At 38.2% G+C, this 18,624-nt stretch overlaps 1 protein-coding gene and 1 long non-coding RNA gene across 3 annotated transcripts in view; one reads left to right on the top strand and one right to left on the bottom strand.

The window, feature by feature from the left end:
• The window catches only part of znf423 (zinc finger protein 423), a 219,713-nt gene extending 210,468 nt beyond the window's left edge, over positions 1–9,245 (bottom strand). For both annotated transcript variants that reach the window (XM_056478474.1, XM_056478475.1), the window contains exon 1: positions 9,155–9,245. In XM_056478474.1, the coding sequence (XP_056334449.1) occupies positions 9,155–9,194 (40 nt within the window). In that variant the 5' untranslated portion in view covers positions 9,195–9,245. The remainder of the gene's footprint in view (positions 1–9,154) is intronic.
• A 905-nt stretch (positions 9,246–10,150) lies between these two features.
• LOC130245717 (uncharacterized) lies at positions 10,151–14,578 on the top strand. Its single transcript, XR_008839354.1, has 2 exons — positions 10,151–10,517; positions 10,694–14,578. It is a non-coding gene; the product is annotated as an uncharacterized LOC130245717 (long non-coding RNA).
• The last annotated feature ends 4,046 nt before the right edge of the window (positions 14,579–18,624 follow it).

The following is an 18,624-nucleotide window of genomic DNA, read 5'->3' as shown; positions in this document are numbered from 1 at the left end:
TTTTTTATTATCTTTGTTCTGTTGTTTTCATCTGTGCTTTAATTAGTTACATTTTTTTATATTTTTTGTGATAATTTATGCAGATCCTACAAAACCATCCCAATTATTGTAAAATTATGAATTATTTTTAAACAGCTACTTGTCATACTCATATCTCATTATATATCACAGAAATGCTAAATATCGCAATTCAGTCAGTTTTTTCCAATATTGTGCAGCCCTAATATAAACCATTAAATTCAATAAGTAATTTAATACAATTAAAAAAGTTGTGGACATACAGTACCAATGTTAGTCAATATGTAAATAAAGTAGATTTAATTACTTAACTAAACTCAACTTTCAATTCATAATACAATAAACATCTTGCAAATGGGTAAAACCTAATAGTTAAAAGTGAACTTGCAAGTCATTTAATGTCATGAGATTGGTTTTAAATCTGCCTGAATAAAAAAAGGTGAAAAAAAAAAGTCTAATTTGTTGGGTGTCTTCTTGCCTTTGACTTTTAATAAACAACATGATTTTTTAATCTACATTATTTACTTATAGGGCGATGCAGTGGTACAGTAGGTAGAACTGTTGCCTCACAGCAAGGAGGTCGCTGGTTCGAGCCTCGGCTGGGTCAGTTGGCGTTTCAGTGTGGAGTTTGCATGTTCCCCCTGTGTTCGCGTGGGTCTCCTGCAGGTGCTCCGGTTTCCCCCACAAGTCCAAAGACATGCGGTACAGTTGAATTGGGTAGGCTAAATTGTCTGTAGTGTTTGAGTGTGAATGAGTCTATATGGATGTTTCCCAGAGATGGGTAGCAGCTGGAAGGCATCCGCTGCGTAAAACATGTGCTAAAAAGACCCCAGATTAATAAAGGGACTAAGATGAAAAGAAAATGAATGAGTGACTGAATGAATTATTTACCAATAACTACAATATAAAACCTCTCATAAGAATAAGAATGCAAAAATTATTTGATAGTGTGAATTAACTATTTACTTTTCAATCCATTAACATGATCAGAACCACCTTTTATTTTAAATAAACAATTGTAACAAACAGTAAAAACCCAAGGTACATGATTACATTATGGGGCAGAAATGTGTTAATTATTGAATTTGAGCCTGTGATTTAGTGTACGAATGTGTACGAACACTTCCTTTTATAACTGATTATATATATAACACACTTTACCAATGTTAGTGTAAACACAATTCGTAAACTAACACCGAGCAGCATACTTGGGCTAAAGTGTTTCAACCAATTACAGATTGATTACTTCAGTTCCAATGTGTAAAGTATTGCGTTTTACACTTCGCCTCCAGGTATTATGGTGCACAAACTCCGATATCGGATTTTATCAGGGTTTAATGATCGAGCTGGATCCAGATAGAAGAAAGAGAATTGGACATCCTGGTCCCTTGTCCATCACTACAGAACAGGCCAAACTTTACATTTTTAACATCTGTCCGTCCGTCCGTCCACCCATCCATCTATCCATCATCAACACCAAGGCCCCACAGTACACAACCCCCACGCCCCGCCATCTCCAATTCTCTTTCTTTCCGCTCCCTCTCTCTGCCTCTCCTGGAGCAAGTCGGGCCCTGTTTGATGGTGACATGAAGCATTTATTAGGCGAGAGAAGCTGAGCAGGAAAGAGAGAATAAAGAAGAATTGGGAGCGCAAGTGTGTAGATGGTTAATAATTTCTGCGTGCTTCTCTTGGCCCTGGAATTTTTTTTGTTTTGTTTTGTTTTGCAGTTGCTGGATGAGAATCCTTTCCTCATCATGTTCAACCACAACAACATGGATACACACACCTATCAAAGCGGCCCACAGCGTACACATACACGTCTGAATGCCAGCAGATGGATGATTAAATACATGCTGTGGCTGTAGCATGGAGAACTTTACCTGGGGACTAAGCCGACGAGATATAACATAAGGTTAACTGATTTGGGTTTGGATATGGCGAGTGTTTTGACACAGTTTGGAGGAAATTCGGTCTCTCTGGCAGTGGTCTAACACAAACACACTAACGCATCGGCTCCGTTAAAATGCAGTGTGTATGAGTGTGTGCTGGCAAAGAGGTGGATGCAAATTTGCGTCTGCACATCTCTTTAATTGTGGCTCGCAACATCTCTCCTGACATAACACTCCCAGATAAGCAACAGAGAACTCTCACATAATCCAAACAAACCATCTAAAACACGGTTTTTATGGAAAATAACTACATTTAGAAATAACACGCCTGTCAGAAGTATGGTGCAGTGGGTGACACACCAGCATGTGACACATAAGAGCCGCCAAATCACTTTTCACCTCTTTTTTGATATAAAGTGCCACTGTTAGAGTGTTTTAGTAGACGTTGTACACCCTTCTGGTCTGTCTAAGTACTTTTCCATACCCAAAATATCGAACAATAGGCTTTATATTTTAAATACAATCCTATAGTCAAAGCCAGTGGCCTTAAACAGAGTAAAGCTGCAATTCTGGAAACCCAAGTTTAAGTTGTGGTTTGAAAACCTTTCCCAATCCCGTCCCATTCCACATCTCTTCCTGTCAATCTTCTCCACTGTCCTATGTCAATAAAGACCAAATTAACCAATAAACCTTTGAATTTGTTTACTTACACAACACAAACTTTCACAAAGGACTTTCATTTACTTTCATGACTTAATTAAAATTAAACAAATGATACATTTAGACTCCTAACACTTTTATTTAACATTTTTACATGATAATAATACACATTTATTTTACAACAGCATTCATTTTGCTAACCTCGAATGTGTACAGTCAGGCAGACGGGTGAGAAGTGAGGTGAGTTGAGGTGAACGGAGAGAATTCGGAGAGGAGAGAGCGTAATAATCACTCTTTGCCTCATTCAGTTCCTCTGGGAACTTCTTGAATACAGGAGCAGCCCTCCAAAAAAGCACACATGCTAAGTGAACTGCACACAATGGAAAAACCTGACTTTTAACCAACAAATGAACACATCGTAGAAGAACGGCTGTTTTGTAAATGTCATTATTCCGCTTTTTTTTTCTCTGTCTTCCCTCCCTTTATTCTCCCTTTGTGAGTGTATGTGTGTGCGAGCGCTCTCAAACGAAGAGCGACTTTAATTGTTTCTTCAGTATAGCCCCGCTGTTTGCACGGGTTATTATCCCTGACTTTGCGGGAGGGGGGGGACTTGCTGTTTGACGGGGAATTAAATGAAGAAAAATAAGAAAAACACGTCTGACTCCAGGATCAAGGGCTAGTGTTTCTCTGGGGTCATCGGGCTAGCAGAACCAAGGGTCTTTTACATTGAGGGGCTAATTCTATCTAAGCCAAAAAGGCTTCTATGCTAGGTTCCAGACTAGCCTCGGGATAAAGGAGGAAGCTTCACGCCTTAAAATCAATTTATCAAGGCATTACTAACCCAACACAGAGACCTGTGGTTCGCACACATAATCTGTCCGTGACGAAACAGCAGACTGACAAGCGCCTCTTTGCTATCATTATTCATGTCTGTATTTTTTTAAACTGTTAACTTTAATTGATAAGTGAAGGGTCACAGTCGTCTTTTATCATTCTGCCAAATCAATTACGCCTCTTTACTCACAGACGTAATTGTCTGTAAGATCTGAAACAAGGTACAACCAGACATTTTGACATGGGATGAACTCTGTAAATTACTCAAAAGTTTCGTTTTGCAGAGTCAAACTCCATCTGTGTTTGAAAGGGCAAGGCTGCTCAACTCTGTAAGCGTATCTTTGTTTTAGCGGTTTTGTTCTTGCTGCTAGAAAACTTTTTTAGGCCTTGTGAAATCGATAGGTTCAGCTCTGGAGAGAGCCACAAGCGTTCAAGAGATTTCTCTGTGCGTGGGCACATGTATGCGTATACACACACACACAAACACACAGAGAGAAACATTTCACCTCCAGCTATACCAGTCCTTCACTGGTCTCAGATGGCTCCCCGAGCACTCGGCCATGGGAGGCCAGATGACCTGGTGAGAGGTCAGAAGGGGCTCTGGGGGGCACAGCAAGGGTCAATCCAGCACCAGCACTCCTCATTAATGACCTCTGCAGCCCTTCAATCACCACCCTCAAAAAGCTCAGACCAGGGCCCGAAGCCTGTCCAGCAGGGAGGCAGGCCAATAAATATATGCATCAGCCAGGTGTAGAGAGTGGGCCTAATTGCCCCCTTTCCTTATGTTTAATGTACAGCCCAGCGAGACGGGGCAGGGTCGTAGAGCAGCCACCCGGAGATGAGAAAGAGAAGAGAAGAGAGCAGAGCGTTAATGCATCTTTGAATATCAGGAAAAGTCAATTACACACAGACAAACACTTCCAAGTTTCTGGGAAGACTCCCGATCAAAAGTTTGGAGATTTGTATGATTTTGTAATGTTTTGAAAGAAGGATTCATTTATTTAATCAAAAATCCAGGAAAATCTGTAATATTCAGACTTTTTTACAGCAAATTAACACAATAATATTTTACTGTTAATATTTACTGTGATGTACTTTTACATTTATTATTTAATTTATATTTACATTCCATTTATTTATTACTGTGAAAACTCCAGTGTTCAGTCACATTATCCGTCAAAAATCATTCTATCTTTTAGTTGAAACAGTTATTTACATTTGCTGTTGTTGTCTGACTAACAGAACAAGTAGATTTAAAATACATTAAGTAGAAATAGTCTTGTATTAATGTACTTACTGCTACTTTGGTAAAAATTTTATGCGCCCTCACTGAACAATTTTTTTATTATATATATATATTTTCAAATCACAATCTCCTGAGCTGTATAACCACTTTTCCACTTTGTAACATGGACAGTTTGACAGGGCTAAATTATAAAACGTACCTAACAGAATGAAACGTCACTCAAACTCCTATTCTAGGTCACCAAATTGAACGTTCTAAATGTAAAAAAATCTTTCAAGACGTACTGCGACGTGCTTTTGAAACAAAAGTCTTCGCCGCTCTCGATGGACTAGGTGAAAATGGCTGCCATGTTTAATCTACATGGGTACGAGCAGCTTTGAGAGACTCTTTCTCAGTGCGTTGTTCCAGCACGTTTTAATCTGCCCTCTGCAGCAGCCCAATCCGGGTTCCAGAGCGCAGCATCTTAGAACGGCCGCGCTCCTCCGGGAAGCCCTGACAGGGGAGCCTTGGCTGGCAGGCTTGGTGGGGAAGGAAGAGGGGGGCGCAGGGAATGCCAACCACACAAACAGAATTAATAACAGCGGGCGTCAGAGCGACGCCTTCTCTTTAGAAGTGAAGCGTGGCATGGAGCGGGTCCGCAGCGAGCGCCGGTTCCGGGCCACTGAGCCCAGGACTTCTGATAAAGCGTGTGGCTAAGCCGGTACAATGGCAGAGCCTACGAATGAGCTCTTACATTAAGACAGATTCTTCCCCACAAAACTAGCAGGCAGGCTGCTGATAAGGAGTTGTCATTGGCAGACACACTGCCCACCAGGGAGAAACCCACATCCAAACCCACCCGCCTTTTCCTCCCATCACAGACCAGACGAATTACACCATGATCTCCACACCAATAGGGGTCACTGCTTTGAGATACGACAAGGTGTGTGTATTTGACTTGAAAAGAAAGTTAAAGAGCGGATAAAAGCGTGTTGCCTCTTAATATCGTGATACGAGTCACATCAACACCTAAAGAAAGCCATTAATAAAAGACCTCAGCTGCTGTCAAACTGTGCTCAATTACACTTTTTTTCCTGGTTGTGATGAAATACTTTTAGAGTTGTTTAACTAATTGTTCATGCTGTGAAGTCAATGAAAACAAAAAAAGCAAGAGCATAAAAATCAATTTTGTGGTTCATCTCCCATTACCTCAAAAATCACACCCTCTAACAGTCAACACACAGACACACAATAAATAGCTCGCTCTCAATCCTCACATAAAACGCCTAGAAGCAAAACAGATGCCTTCTCTGTTTCAAGTGATTATATTTATTAATTTAAAAAAAAAACTAAGACAGTTTATTTAAATATAGTATTATCTCAGGAAAATGTTTTACAGAAAGAAAAAAAACTCACTGTTACTACAACAGAAAAGTCAATGGAAAAACAACCTAAAAATAAATTGACTCTATTATTCTCAACGAACCATCATTTGAAAATATGCAACAGATGCAACAAAGTGATTGGTTCGCAAAAATTGGAAACAGCACACAAATCAAAGCACGAAATGAAAAACACAAATGCGGATCCATAAGAACGCTGGGGGATCTCGTTCCCTGATCTCTTCATTTGTGGCTCTGCAGCCCTATGGTAACTCACTTCAACATTTTACAACAGTCTACTGACCAATGAAACTTCACCGCCGTAGCCAAAAGCCTAGGTGACAATAAAAAGGCCATTTAATGCTAAAACCAGATGGTGCCAGAAAAGAAGGAAAGAAATAAGACGAAACCTGTACTACTTCATAAACACACACCAAAAAGATCAGCATATTACAGCTTCGTTGCCTCCTTTCTAATTCTCTTACGAGTAACCCTGCAGCCCTGGGAAAAAAAAAAGTGTAAGATAAGCATTTCAAATAATATTGCTGAAATCAAAAAACAGAAAACCTCAGCCGCTTACAGTCGGACAAATGCAGAGCTGAAATTGTCACATAAGAAAATATGAAATTACCAAATAATAAAAAAAACTATTTTTAATTGCCTCTTTGCCATTAAAAAAATAAATAAATACTTGCAGTCATGCTGTGCATCTATATATGAAAAAATCTTCCTTCCCACAGTCCCTCCTCAGTTGTTCAAATTCACCACTCAAAATTTACATTCAAAACAGCAAGTAATTACTCAATTCCCTATCGAAATCCTTGCGAAAGGATACATATATCTGCAGGAAGAGCTGAATACATTCCTGAAAGACATAAACATACAAAGCAGGAACAAACTCATCCACAAACCCAAAAAGACCCTGGTGTCAGCGGGCAGAGGGGAGAAATAACGCCATTAGATTTTATTCTCAGTGAGCTTTCGACAAGCATCACTCAATCGTTTCTCCCTTTCATTAAATAAAATGTCCAATTTGAATCGGCCGAGTGTAAACAACGGTGAAAAAAAATGGAAAAAAGTGCCCTCGTCGTCTCTCTTACTGTCGTGTGCATTCATCCCCCTCTTAATGTCCTGCAAATGAAGGGGATTTATTAATGTGTAATTAAGTAATAATCATCGCTACATAATGCATGAAACACTCATGGGGACGGTGGAGATATGAAACAGGAATGCCACAGCCGAGCACTCAGTGCATAGACACACATTAAAAAGGGATTAATTGAGAGAAATAATATTTTGATAAGCGCAGCTCCCTCTCCCCCTCTGACGAACGCTCGCTGTCTTTTTCCTCTCAAAATAATCTCTCTCTCGCTCTTGCGTGCGCGAGTAACACTGGCAATCACAGTTTCTAATGTAATGTGATGTGAAAGCATGACTTCCTTTACTGGAAAAAAAAATCCCCGGTCTACCTTGACAATAGGCAATGGTTTCTCGAGAAGCCCACCACCACCACCAATGCGCCTGCATATGTTTACTACATCCCTAACACCTGCAGATTGCAACATATCAAAGCAGAAATTAATGACAAACAAGCTTAACCTCTGGATGAGCGAGCCAATACACTAGACACCGGGACATAAAAAAACATGAGTGATTTTTGTGCATACCACACTCAAACATATTGTTGGTGCCCTTCTAATCTCCAAGCATTCCAATCAAAGCTAAAGGTGCTGGGCTGAGATAGGGACAGAGCGAGCCTTGGTTACATATTTAATTGGCCTCTGATTGACGTGCATCGCTGAGTCAATACAATCACTGTTTACCCCCAAACCTCTGTGCTGCAGCAGGCCAACGCATACTCGATAGGAAACTGCAATAGTATTTGTTGCAATACAACAAAACATTCGCTTTGAAAATGCCTTTTATAAACAAAACAAACAAACAAAAATGGTTAATGCTAGCGGGGGGGAAAGATTATGAATATTACAATAATAACAGCGCGCATGTGAAAAAATAAATATAACGTTATTGATTACATGGTCAACAGACTGCTCTTTCTGCAAAACAACTCAACAACATTGTTTAGGATTGATCTGCACCCAGCAGGCTCTGTCAGTGTTAAATATCTATGAGTGTATTTTCACTTCCACCGCCATGAATATTATCCACTTACACTCTATGTAAACTTATGACCATTTTTTTCTCCCGTGATGAACCTCTACAGATTGCGGCCGTTAATTAAAACAAAAAACTGGTTATTATTTGGGGGAGGGGGTACTAATATGGGCCACATGGCCACCCGAAAGCCCATCTGGTTTCTATTGGGGTGACGGTGCCAAGTGATATCTCGACCAGCAGCACAATATCTGCTGATGGACAAGACAAAATAGCAGCAGGCCTTATTGCTCCTAAATTCACCTGCCTGCAAGTGTTGAGTCTTGTAGGAGGGGCATGAATGAGATGAGACTGTGTGTGACTGATTCTGACATGTCAAAGTCACAATCGGGAATAAATTCAAGGCAATAAACAGCAAAGAGGGGGGAAACTGCAATCTGAAGTCTGCAGAGAATCAAATTTCACTTACAACACTACAACAGACTGAGAGGTGTATAAAATGAGTGGTGTAGGAATATACTTAATTAAAAGGTTATTCTATTAAAAATAAGGTTAAAATTAATATCAATAAAAAATAATATATTAATATGTAAAAAATTAAAGTTTTACATTAAAATGTATTATATCGTATAATATTAATAATGACGTGATGATAATAATGACTATTAAGTTTGATTATAAAATGAAAATTACATTTTTTTAGAAATTAGGCTATTTAAAAATATATTACACCTAATATTATTAACTAACCAATTTATATGTATTTTTTTAAGTATAGCTCCTTGCTTCAGCTTATATGAGGTAACTTGTCCTACCAAACACAAGACCTGCTGGCACCTGGCATCAAAATGAAAGAGGTTAATTTGTTAGTTATCAAAAAGCATGCTTAAAGTTTCTAAACATGGTGTCACTATTGAAAACAAACCCGTAAAACGACGAATTTTCACAATCCCCGCCAGTTTTACCCAGGAAATCTCATTGGTCATGTGAGTTGTTCTGTTCCCTATCGTACACCAACATAAAACGCTTACCTTTAACGGAGCGCGGTTTGGCCTGCTTGCGTCTAGACATCTCCGTGTTAAGGGCAATATTTTACTTTCTTTAACCGGTATCTTGTCCTCTCCAAGAAATATTGACAGGTCACGCGCTGATACTTGGGAGATTTCTTCACTTTGCCTGTTGCAATGCGGCAACTTCAGTCTCGCTAGTCCAGAAACGTGCAAAGGCAGAGAGAGTACGGCAATGGAAAGGGATATTCCAATGATTGAACTTCTCCAACCTGTAGATTTAACAAATAACTTGCGGCTTTCCCCGTTCTCGAGTCGCGAACGCTCTTTTGTTCCTCCGTAACGGCAGACGCTGACGGCGGAGCGGGCACGCGCGCTCAGAGTTTCGAGAAGCGGAGCGTGCCCAAATTACACCTGATCAGTAGCGAGAGGTGCCAATACTTGCCGATAATGTGGTAAAGCCACTTCGACGGTGTTTCGGAATTGATTCGCAATGTTTGTCCTCCTTTTTGCAGTTGTCGCAACTGTCTCTTTTCGTTGAGATCCGCCGAACCGCCCTCCTTCGCTGTTATTTTTCCGAAGGTGCCACTCTCAATGGCATTTTACGCAGCATTTTTACCTGAGGGGATTTTTCTTCTTGTTGTTGTTTATCGTCCTAAAAGCCGTAAATATTTCTAGTCGCTAGCCTCTCTCTCCCTTTTTCTTTGTCCTGACTCTGGTCTTCCCTCCGCCTCCCGATCCGACTGCTGGCGGGGCTGCAGCGCAGACACACATAATAAAGCCAGGCTTGGCTGGAAATGTAGCCGTGTCCCAGCAGGAGGATGTGAGAGTAGGGTCCCGGCGGGGGAGCGCTCTGATCCCGCAGGGAGCTCCGCACAGCCTGGGTTGAGCAGACAGAGAGAGCCAACAGCACCAAACCATGGTCAGCCATGGAAACTACAGCTTAACTTGGAGCACGGATCGGGGCCAAAACACGGAGCTTCGAGGAAACTCTGCAGCGTGCAAGAAAAAAGACGGACTGGATTCGCGTTTTTGCGCTCCTTGTACCGGTGCCATCGTCTCGGGTTCACTCCAGCGTTTAACTGTCGATTGGATACCATGACATTTTGGTTATTTTGAGCATTTAACATTCCTACGTCGTCTTTGTAATGCGTTTACCTGCGTTTAAAACGAACTGTTTTAGGATTTAAAGATAAACAATGTCATCATTTACTCAACCTCACGTTCTCCCAAACCCCTTTTGACTTTCTTTCTTTTGCTCAACAAAAGGAGATGTTAGGCAGTATGTTAAGCCCTGACAGCCTCCGCCACCATTCACTTTATTGCATTTTTTGTGTGTAAGTGAATGTGACTAAGAAAGAAACTCATACTGGTTTGAAACAAGAGGGTGAGTATGATAGATTTCTGAGTGCATCATTTCATTGTGTCAGTGTTTATTTATTTGTGACAACATTTAATGCATGTTTTATCTGCATCTTTTTTAATAGAGTCAGTCATATGTGTTGTTTTATTTGTTATTTTGGGATACGTTTTAACTTAACTTTATTTAAACCCTTTTTCTAGGATTGCTTTTGGCAGTGTTAGGCCTTTTCGACAGTATTTTCAATCCCCACAGTGTCTGTCTGGCCGTCTGCGTGTGCTGCTGAAGCGCAGTTGCTGAAAGAGGATCATTTGTGCAAAAATCAACCTAAGAAATGGTCAAAATCACATGCGGTGCGCCGGAGCTGCTCAGCCGTTGTCATGGATAACATGGTGGGCACCCTGTCTCGGTCAGTGGGATGTCCTGCAGATTGAGCCAGGCGCCCTGTGGAGCCACGGAGCGGCCTTTAAAATTGACCCCCCGCAGAGGACCGGGGCCCCTCTTGTCTCGTCTGAGCGCACGCCTGGAGACCGCTTTTAAATGTGCTTCTGGTGTCCCAGAGAGAGAGGCCGCTGGCACGAAGGGGCGAAAGCTCACCGCAGTGGTCCCTTTTTCTTGGATAAATTCAAAGGAGGAAAATAGCCCACATTACAAGCTCCTTAAGGGTCAAGGACAGCCGAGACATGAATGGTTTGAAAGAGTGGCATTGTGAAATCACATAGCACACGATTACACCCTCTGTCATCTTTTTACGGATTTGCATTTTTCTTGCACCACAATGAACAGTTCAGAATAAGACTTACAAGACATGTGGATGAAATTAATTAAGACGCTGGAGAAAAAGAGGTGTGAACGACAAAAGCGGTGGTCCTGTTCGGAATAAACGCTGTTGCTATTTTAGGATGATTTTAATGAGTGGCAAAACATTTTTATTATTATTATTTATTTTCTCTTTTTTTTTGTTTGGATCCGATTTGAAAAATATTGAACGTTCAAAGGAGGAACAAAATCTCACGTCGGACGTAATACAAGTAATGAAGGCATTTGCAACACTTCATTTCACTGCTAACTGAACTCAAATGGTCTCACTTTTGGCTAGTATTTCCCTCTACGCAGCAGGGATGGCGGTAGATTGATGCCCTTACATTATTCATGCAACAATTATTCAAAATTTAGCAATAACTCAACAGCGTTTTGTCCTTTCTCTCATCCGTCTCTACTCTTAGCGTACATAGGTATGCTGCTATTCTTATGCGACCATCATCCATTGGACAGTGCAGCCCCAGAAAGCACCCTTAAACACTCCCCCATTGTACTGTCACAAGCCTGGAGAGTTCATGTTATATTTATGTTGCCTACAGCGTATTCTCTCTGTTCTGTTCTGTTCAGCTGAACTCACGCCAACTCCTCCAGGTCCCCCCTCCACAGACAATGTTACATCTCATTGGCTTTGCCCTAGATAGGCTATTTTTGTATGAAATAATTAGACATAACTGATTTAAATACTGCAAAGCCAACACTCTTTTGTCTCGTTAACAAAGTACAGGAAAGGCACATGCTTGTCATGTCATTTCTGTCAATCCCTACAAATACCAATGAGTCCAAAGCTAATGGATCTGAAGGCGAGCCAAAAAATGGAGAACTTTATTTGATTTGGATACGTTCGGGAACGAGCTACAGTGACCTGACCTGATAGAATCTATTATGAAAGCAAAAAAAAAAAAACACTGCCAGGAGCTTTTAATTGTCTCAACGTGTATATCAGCAAAATATAGGATTGCTAAAATATGCCGGCGTACAGCACTAATTGTCCATATAAGGACAGCGCGGCGCTTAAAACAGCACGTTTTGTTTGTTACACTGACCCCGGACCCAGACAGCCGTGCTGATGCCGAGTGCACACGGGCACACGAGGGAGAGGTGGAGAGCAGGAACGCAGATTGGGGCTGACCGCTCGGCTGCACTTTAATGTACCCTCTACTTCATCAGTCCTGATTAGCCACCATAAAAATCCAGATTGAACATTACAGTTTTACTGCTGATTGTCTTCCAAACACTCTCAGGTGTTGGCGTGTTAAATGCCAGGGTGTGCATCTGTCCTCGCGTCCCATTAGCCTGCTGCACGTGAGACGTCTGACTTGAAAAAGGGGGACCCTCTTCAGAAACGAAAGCAATGCAGAACAAATTTCAGGCTTTTAGGCTTACTGCGTCTTGTGCCAAAACCTCAATAACAAGCCCCCCTCCAAGCCCCCGTTTCTCTGGCTCTTGCCCCAGACTTACACAAAGAAACACCAGCTTTATAGACTTAGGGCATTAAGGCATAAAAAACAGCGGACGGAGAACAGGTTAGTGACACATGGCGCCAAAAGCAGGACCCGATCTTGTCAGATCTCGCACAGGCCGTACAGTTTAACGCTCCAATTCGTAGGTGCGCCGACTTGTTTTCAAAAGGCCACATGAAAGGGCTTAGCGAGAGAGATGAGCATTGGCGGCGAGGAGGCCGGCGCTCCAGCAAAAACGCTTTTCTGATGAGCTGCAACAATGCACTCACTCCCACGACATCAGCTCTCTGTTGGGAGTCTCCTCCTAATTTCCTCCATCCATAATAAAAAGAGCTACATTAAACAGTGCCATTAGTGCCAGCAATTTGTTTTATTCTCCACAGAAAGAGAAATGTTATCTGTGGCGGACAAACTTAACCCAATTAAAGCTCATTGTGTATGGGGGCCTTGCTGGGTCTTCAGCTGATGCCTAGGAACGAGGGCAGAGGAAGCCAACTTTGGGGAGGGAGAGGGGGAAAAAGAGAACGTTTGGAACACGTCTGGAGAATTAGGGAAACTAGGAGAGAGACAAATGTGCTTTCAGGAAAATAGACGGGAAGAGAAATTATGTTTTCCTGCATTTTCCCCCACATCAAATCCCTCCCAAGATAGTTTGATAGAGGAATGGTGTGCGAAATGTACACTTGAAACTAAAAATGCACAGCTATCTTGCCTTTTAAATAAACAGCCGAAAGATTCAAGCGAGGCTGTAAATGCAATAGAAGTTGTTGGGGGGCCACCCCCACAAATATTTGATGCTGATGATACTCTGTCTGTTCTTACGATTACTAAGTTTTAAATAAAAGTTCCGTCGATCTTGCAGCCCTTATCAATATCAAAATTACTGAAATGGCCAATCAAAACAAAGAAGGCTGAGCTTTAACGTTCACCAAGACCAACATAAATCAAGTTTGAGAAATAGCAGGTCTCAGTATTTGATGTTGATGTTAGTCTGATTGTTGTCAATGACCCAGTTTTAAAAGTTAAATGTTTCGTTGGTCTTGCAGCTCTTACCAATATGTGAAACAAGTATGAAGTAGGTTGGATTGAAAGATGAATAGTGTGCAAAATGTAAACTTAAAACAAAATACAAAAATGCAGGCGGGGGGGTTGCCAAATTGCCTGTCTCAATATTTGAGTAAGATTGTTGTTAGAATGACCCAGTTTTAAAAGTTTTGTCAAAATGCCTGAATTGGCCAATCAACTTAAATGCAGAGATTTGCAGTCTACAGAAACCAAACATGAACTACAGCTCAACCATGTAGTTTTTAATGGCGAAAGAGTCTGAAGTAATATGTAAACAGTGTAATTTGATATATTACACAGACTATCAGGCTGATGAACACTTGACACACCTCACACAACCTCTTTCCATACCCCTCACTGCATACCATCAAGATGTAGCATGCACTGCACTTTAACCAAATTCTTACTTACAATATTGCCTACAATAATTTTTCACCAACAGTCAAACTATGTGTACATCTTTTTGACTGTGTACTTGTCTATCTGTGCCTACATGTGTGTAATGTGTATTTTTCTTAACGTATTTATTGTCTTTCATGTATTTATTGTCTTTTACGTATTATTGTCAATATTGTTAATAGTAATAGCATATTGTTTTGTTTTTTGGAGTGTGTTGTATTTTGCACTGTCTGGAGCCAGCACCTAACCTTTTCCCTCATCATAGTACACGTGCTGCTAATGTCGCAAGTATGCAAGTACATGGTGCAAGCTGCTAATTTAAATAAAAAATATGAAAATCAATCATTTCAATTAGTTCATAATAGTTATATACACACACACACACATATATATATATATATATATATATATATATATATATATATATATATATATATATATATATATATATATATATATATATATATATATATAGAGCTCAAATCTAGAGCTAATCTAACAAAATAATTTAGGTCCAAAAACTAGTACACCCAAATTTATTTGTTATAGAAAAATATTAAATACAAAATTTAAAAAAGAGGAAAAATCAAGAGCAAAAAACTGAAAAATTTTGTTGAAATTTTGTAGGTTGAAATTTTTTTGAAATATTTTGCTTCAATTTAATTGTATTAGCTTTCAATTTAAATATGTTTGGTGACTAAATATTATTTTAGTAAATATATTTATTTAATAAATATTTTTGTTTATATGCACCAAAATACATTGCCTATATTCACTGAGAAATGGTTACAAATATTCCGTTTCAAAATGGGGTGTACTCATATATGCTGAGCACAGTATATACAGTTGAAGTCAGAATTATTAGCCCCCTTTTGATTTTTTTTTTTTCTCTTTTTTTAAATATTTTCCAAATGACGTTTAACAAAGCAGGGAAATTTTCACAGTATTTCTGATAATATTTTTTCTTCTGGAGAAAGTCTCATTTGTTTTATTTCGGCTAGAATAAAAGCAGTTTTTAATTTTTTTAAATCCATTTTAAGGTCAACATTATTAGCCCCTTTAAGCTATTTTTTTGTTCGAAAGTCTACAGAACAAACCATCGTTTTACAATGTCTTGCCTAATTACCCTAACCTGCCTAGTTAACCTAATTAACCTAGTTAAGCCTTTAAATGTCACTTTAAGCTGTATAGAAGTGTCTTAAAAAATATCTAGTAAAATATTATTTACTGTCATCATGGCAGAGATAAAATAAATCAGTTATTAGAAATGAGTTATTAAAACTATTATGTTTAGAAAATGTTGAAGAAATCTTCTCTCCGTTAAACCGAAATTGGAAAAAGAAATTAACAGTCAATAATTCTGACTTCAACTGTATATGAGCAATTCCATGCAAATGTCAACCTTGCCATGAAAAAAAAATTTCACCAAAATATCGAAACCATTTCTGCGTTTTTTTGTGTAAGCAAGTATTTTACAGTGCTTTAAAAATAGAAAAGGTCTGTTAATGTTTTTATTTCTTTTATATTTGATTTACCAAAATCACTCAAGTGCCAATATCACATCTGTCACATCCATAACGGAGCTTTTCCCCATAAATGCAAACAATTTCAAATAAAATAAAATCAATCATTTTTTTCTATAATGAGGTTACTGTTACCTTTTGATTAGCATTGTTTCTTTTGGGTTGTGCAGTTTAATTCACAGAATTATTAAAATAAATTATATTTTTTAACCTTTTAATAAGAATTTAGTTAAGAAAATTAGAAGCAAATATTTGACATTTTCTCTTCCTCCAAAATATAAAGTAAATTTTAAAATTATGTATATTTACCCGGCAAAGGAGTTTCTGAGAAAAAGATTTAATGTGAATTGTAATGTTTGCCAATTCTTCAGTAGTGATATTGAAACTGTTGAACATCTATTTCTTCATTGTAATTTGGTTAATACTTTGTGGTCTGATGTGGGCAACTGGATAAAACAATATATTTTAATGTTTCCTTCTATTTGTTGGGACATTGTGAAATTTGGAGCACATTTGAACAACAAGGATGATGACTTAACTGCAAATTGTTTTCTTATTTAAATTCTTCATTCATAAATGCAAAATTTTGAAAACAGCTTCTTAATTGATTGTCTTTAAAAAAATGAGTTTGCCACCTATGTAGAGGCTTTAAAAATAATGAAGGGTGAGAGGGCTGAACAATTATATGATTTGTTTCAGTAATATGGTTTAATTTGACCCCTTACAGAGTTTCTGTTTGATGTCTGCACGGTTATTTTATACATTCTTCTTTTGTTTGTTTGTTTTGTGTAATTTTATGGCTTTATATTTGATTCTTGTACAGTATATCTGACATGTCTCAGTCAGTTTGTGAAAGATTCTTTTGGAATTGAGTTTGGCCTAAATTGTTACGTTTTTAAAGGCAAATAAAATAAAAAAAAGTTCACAGAATTTCTACAAAGTATGTTGTATAGTGTAAACTCGCTAGCTTTCTTCGTCACATCCATAACGCATGTTTATTTCCCTCAATAAAAATATAAAACATGTTTACAGATTCATATTTTTCTGGTCCCATAACATAGTTAGTTGTTTTGGAAATTATAAACAGATGTTTCAATATAATGTTAACACATACTTCTGGCTAACTTATGATCCTTATGTACAATGCAGAACAAAGTAATTAGACTGATAGAAAATTTGGGGTATTTGGAGCATACAAATCCTTTATTTTTTAATTGAAGATACTTAATTTAAATGATTTGGTTACATTTCAATCAGCAGTTTAAAGCTAGAAATAAATTACTTCCAAAATGCATGCAAAAGTTTTTTGAAGAAAGACAAGGGGGATAAAATCTGAGAGAAGAACAACATTTTAGGAGGTTGAAAACAAGGACAACTTTAAAAAGTTGTATATGTCTATGTGGTGTGAAATTATGGAACAGTCTAGAACAGATACTCAAACAATGTAAGGATATTAATCAATTTAAAAAAGTTGTATAAATATATATTATTAAAGGAATATAATTATGAAAAGAGGTGATTGAAAAAGGATAAATTGAGAAAGGTATGATGAAATTTCAATTAATGGCTGTTTGCAGTACTATGTTTTTTTGGGTCTATGTTATAAAATGTAAATATACAAATGGAATCAAACATATAATATGTCAAAGATGCCAAAAGGATCAAATATGTCTCATGTAAAGCTCATATGGCTCATGTAAAAAGATAACGGGTTGGGAAAAAAATAAGATTGTGCTTCATCCCGCTCTATTTTGAAAAATGTATTTTTTTCTTAAAGAATTTTTATGTATATTTCAGTTCGAAAAGAAATAATCAAATCAAATCAAAAACATATACTTTCGCTGTGAATTTATGTGTTGAGATTTTACTGCAAACGTATATATACATACAGTTGAAGTAAGAATTATTAGCACCCCTTTGAATTTGTTTTTCTTTTTTAAATATTTCCCAAATGATGTTTAACAGAGCAAGAAAAATTCCACAGTATGTCTCATAATATTTTTTCTTCTGGAGAAAGTCTAATTTGTTTTATTTCGGCTAGAATAAAAGCAGTTTTTTTTTTTTTTAAATCCATTTTAAGGTCAAAATTATTAGCCCTTTTAAGCTATATATTTTTTCGATAGTCTACAGAACAAAGCATCGTTATACAATAACTTGCCTAATTACCCTAACCTGCCTAGTTAACCTAATTAACCCAGTTAAGCCTTTACATGTCACTTTAAGTTGTATAGAAGTGTCTTGAAAAGTCAAAACCTTATGTACTGTCATCATGGCAAAGTTAAAATAAATCAGTTATTAGAGATGAGTTATTAAAACTATTATGTTTAGAAATGTGCTGAAAAAATCTCTCCGTTAAACAGAAGTTGGGGAAAAAAATAAACAGGGGCTAATAATTCTGACTTCAACTGTATATAATATCATAAATTTTTATATAATAGATTATATATAATAGATAATATTTTGTTAATTAACATAAAAAAAACATTGGCCCCCCCTGATGTTCAAGATGTGGTCACAGCCTTGGGTTTAAGTCACTATGAAATATTTGCACTAAAATAAAAAATGGTAGGAACTTCTTACAAAGCCACACGTTCTGAGACACTCACTCATACCCTCACATTTTTGCTGTTAATTGTTGTGATAACACCTCTCGATTACAGGGGTTTAATTATCAACATGTTTGGCTGTTAGAGCGAGTACCTGGCACAGATCCTGGTGAAGGGCTCAAGGTTTCTAATGAAGATCTCACTCACAGCAGCATACAGGAGCTCAGTGTGGTGCTGTCCTAACAAAGAAGCACATTGCGTTTAGAGACGACCTGGGTATCTGCGAATTCTAACACAATAATGCCAAGAATATTCATAG

The sequence above is a fragment of the Danio aesculapii genome, chromosome 18, assembly GCF_903798145.1.
Source record: "Danio aesculapii chromosome 18, fDanAes4.1, whole genome shotgun sequence".
NCBI lineage: Eukaryota > Metazoa > Chordata > Actinopteri > Cypriniformes > Danionidae > Danio > Danio aesculapii.
Note: the sequence above shows the minus strand (reverse complement) of the source record. Positions and strands in the feature narration are given on the sequence as shown.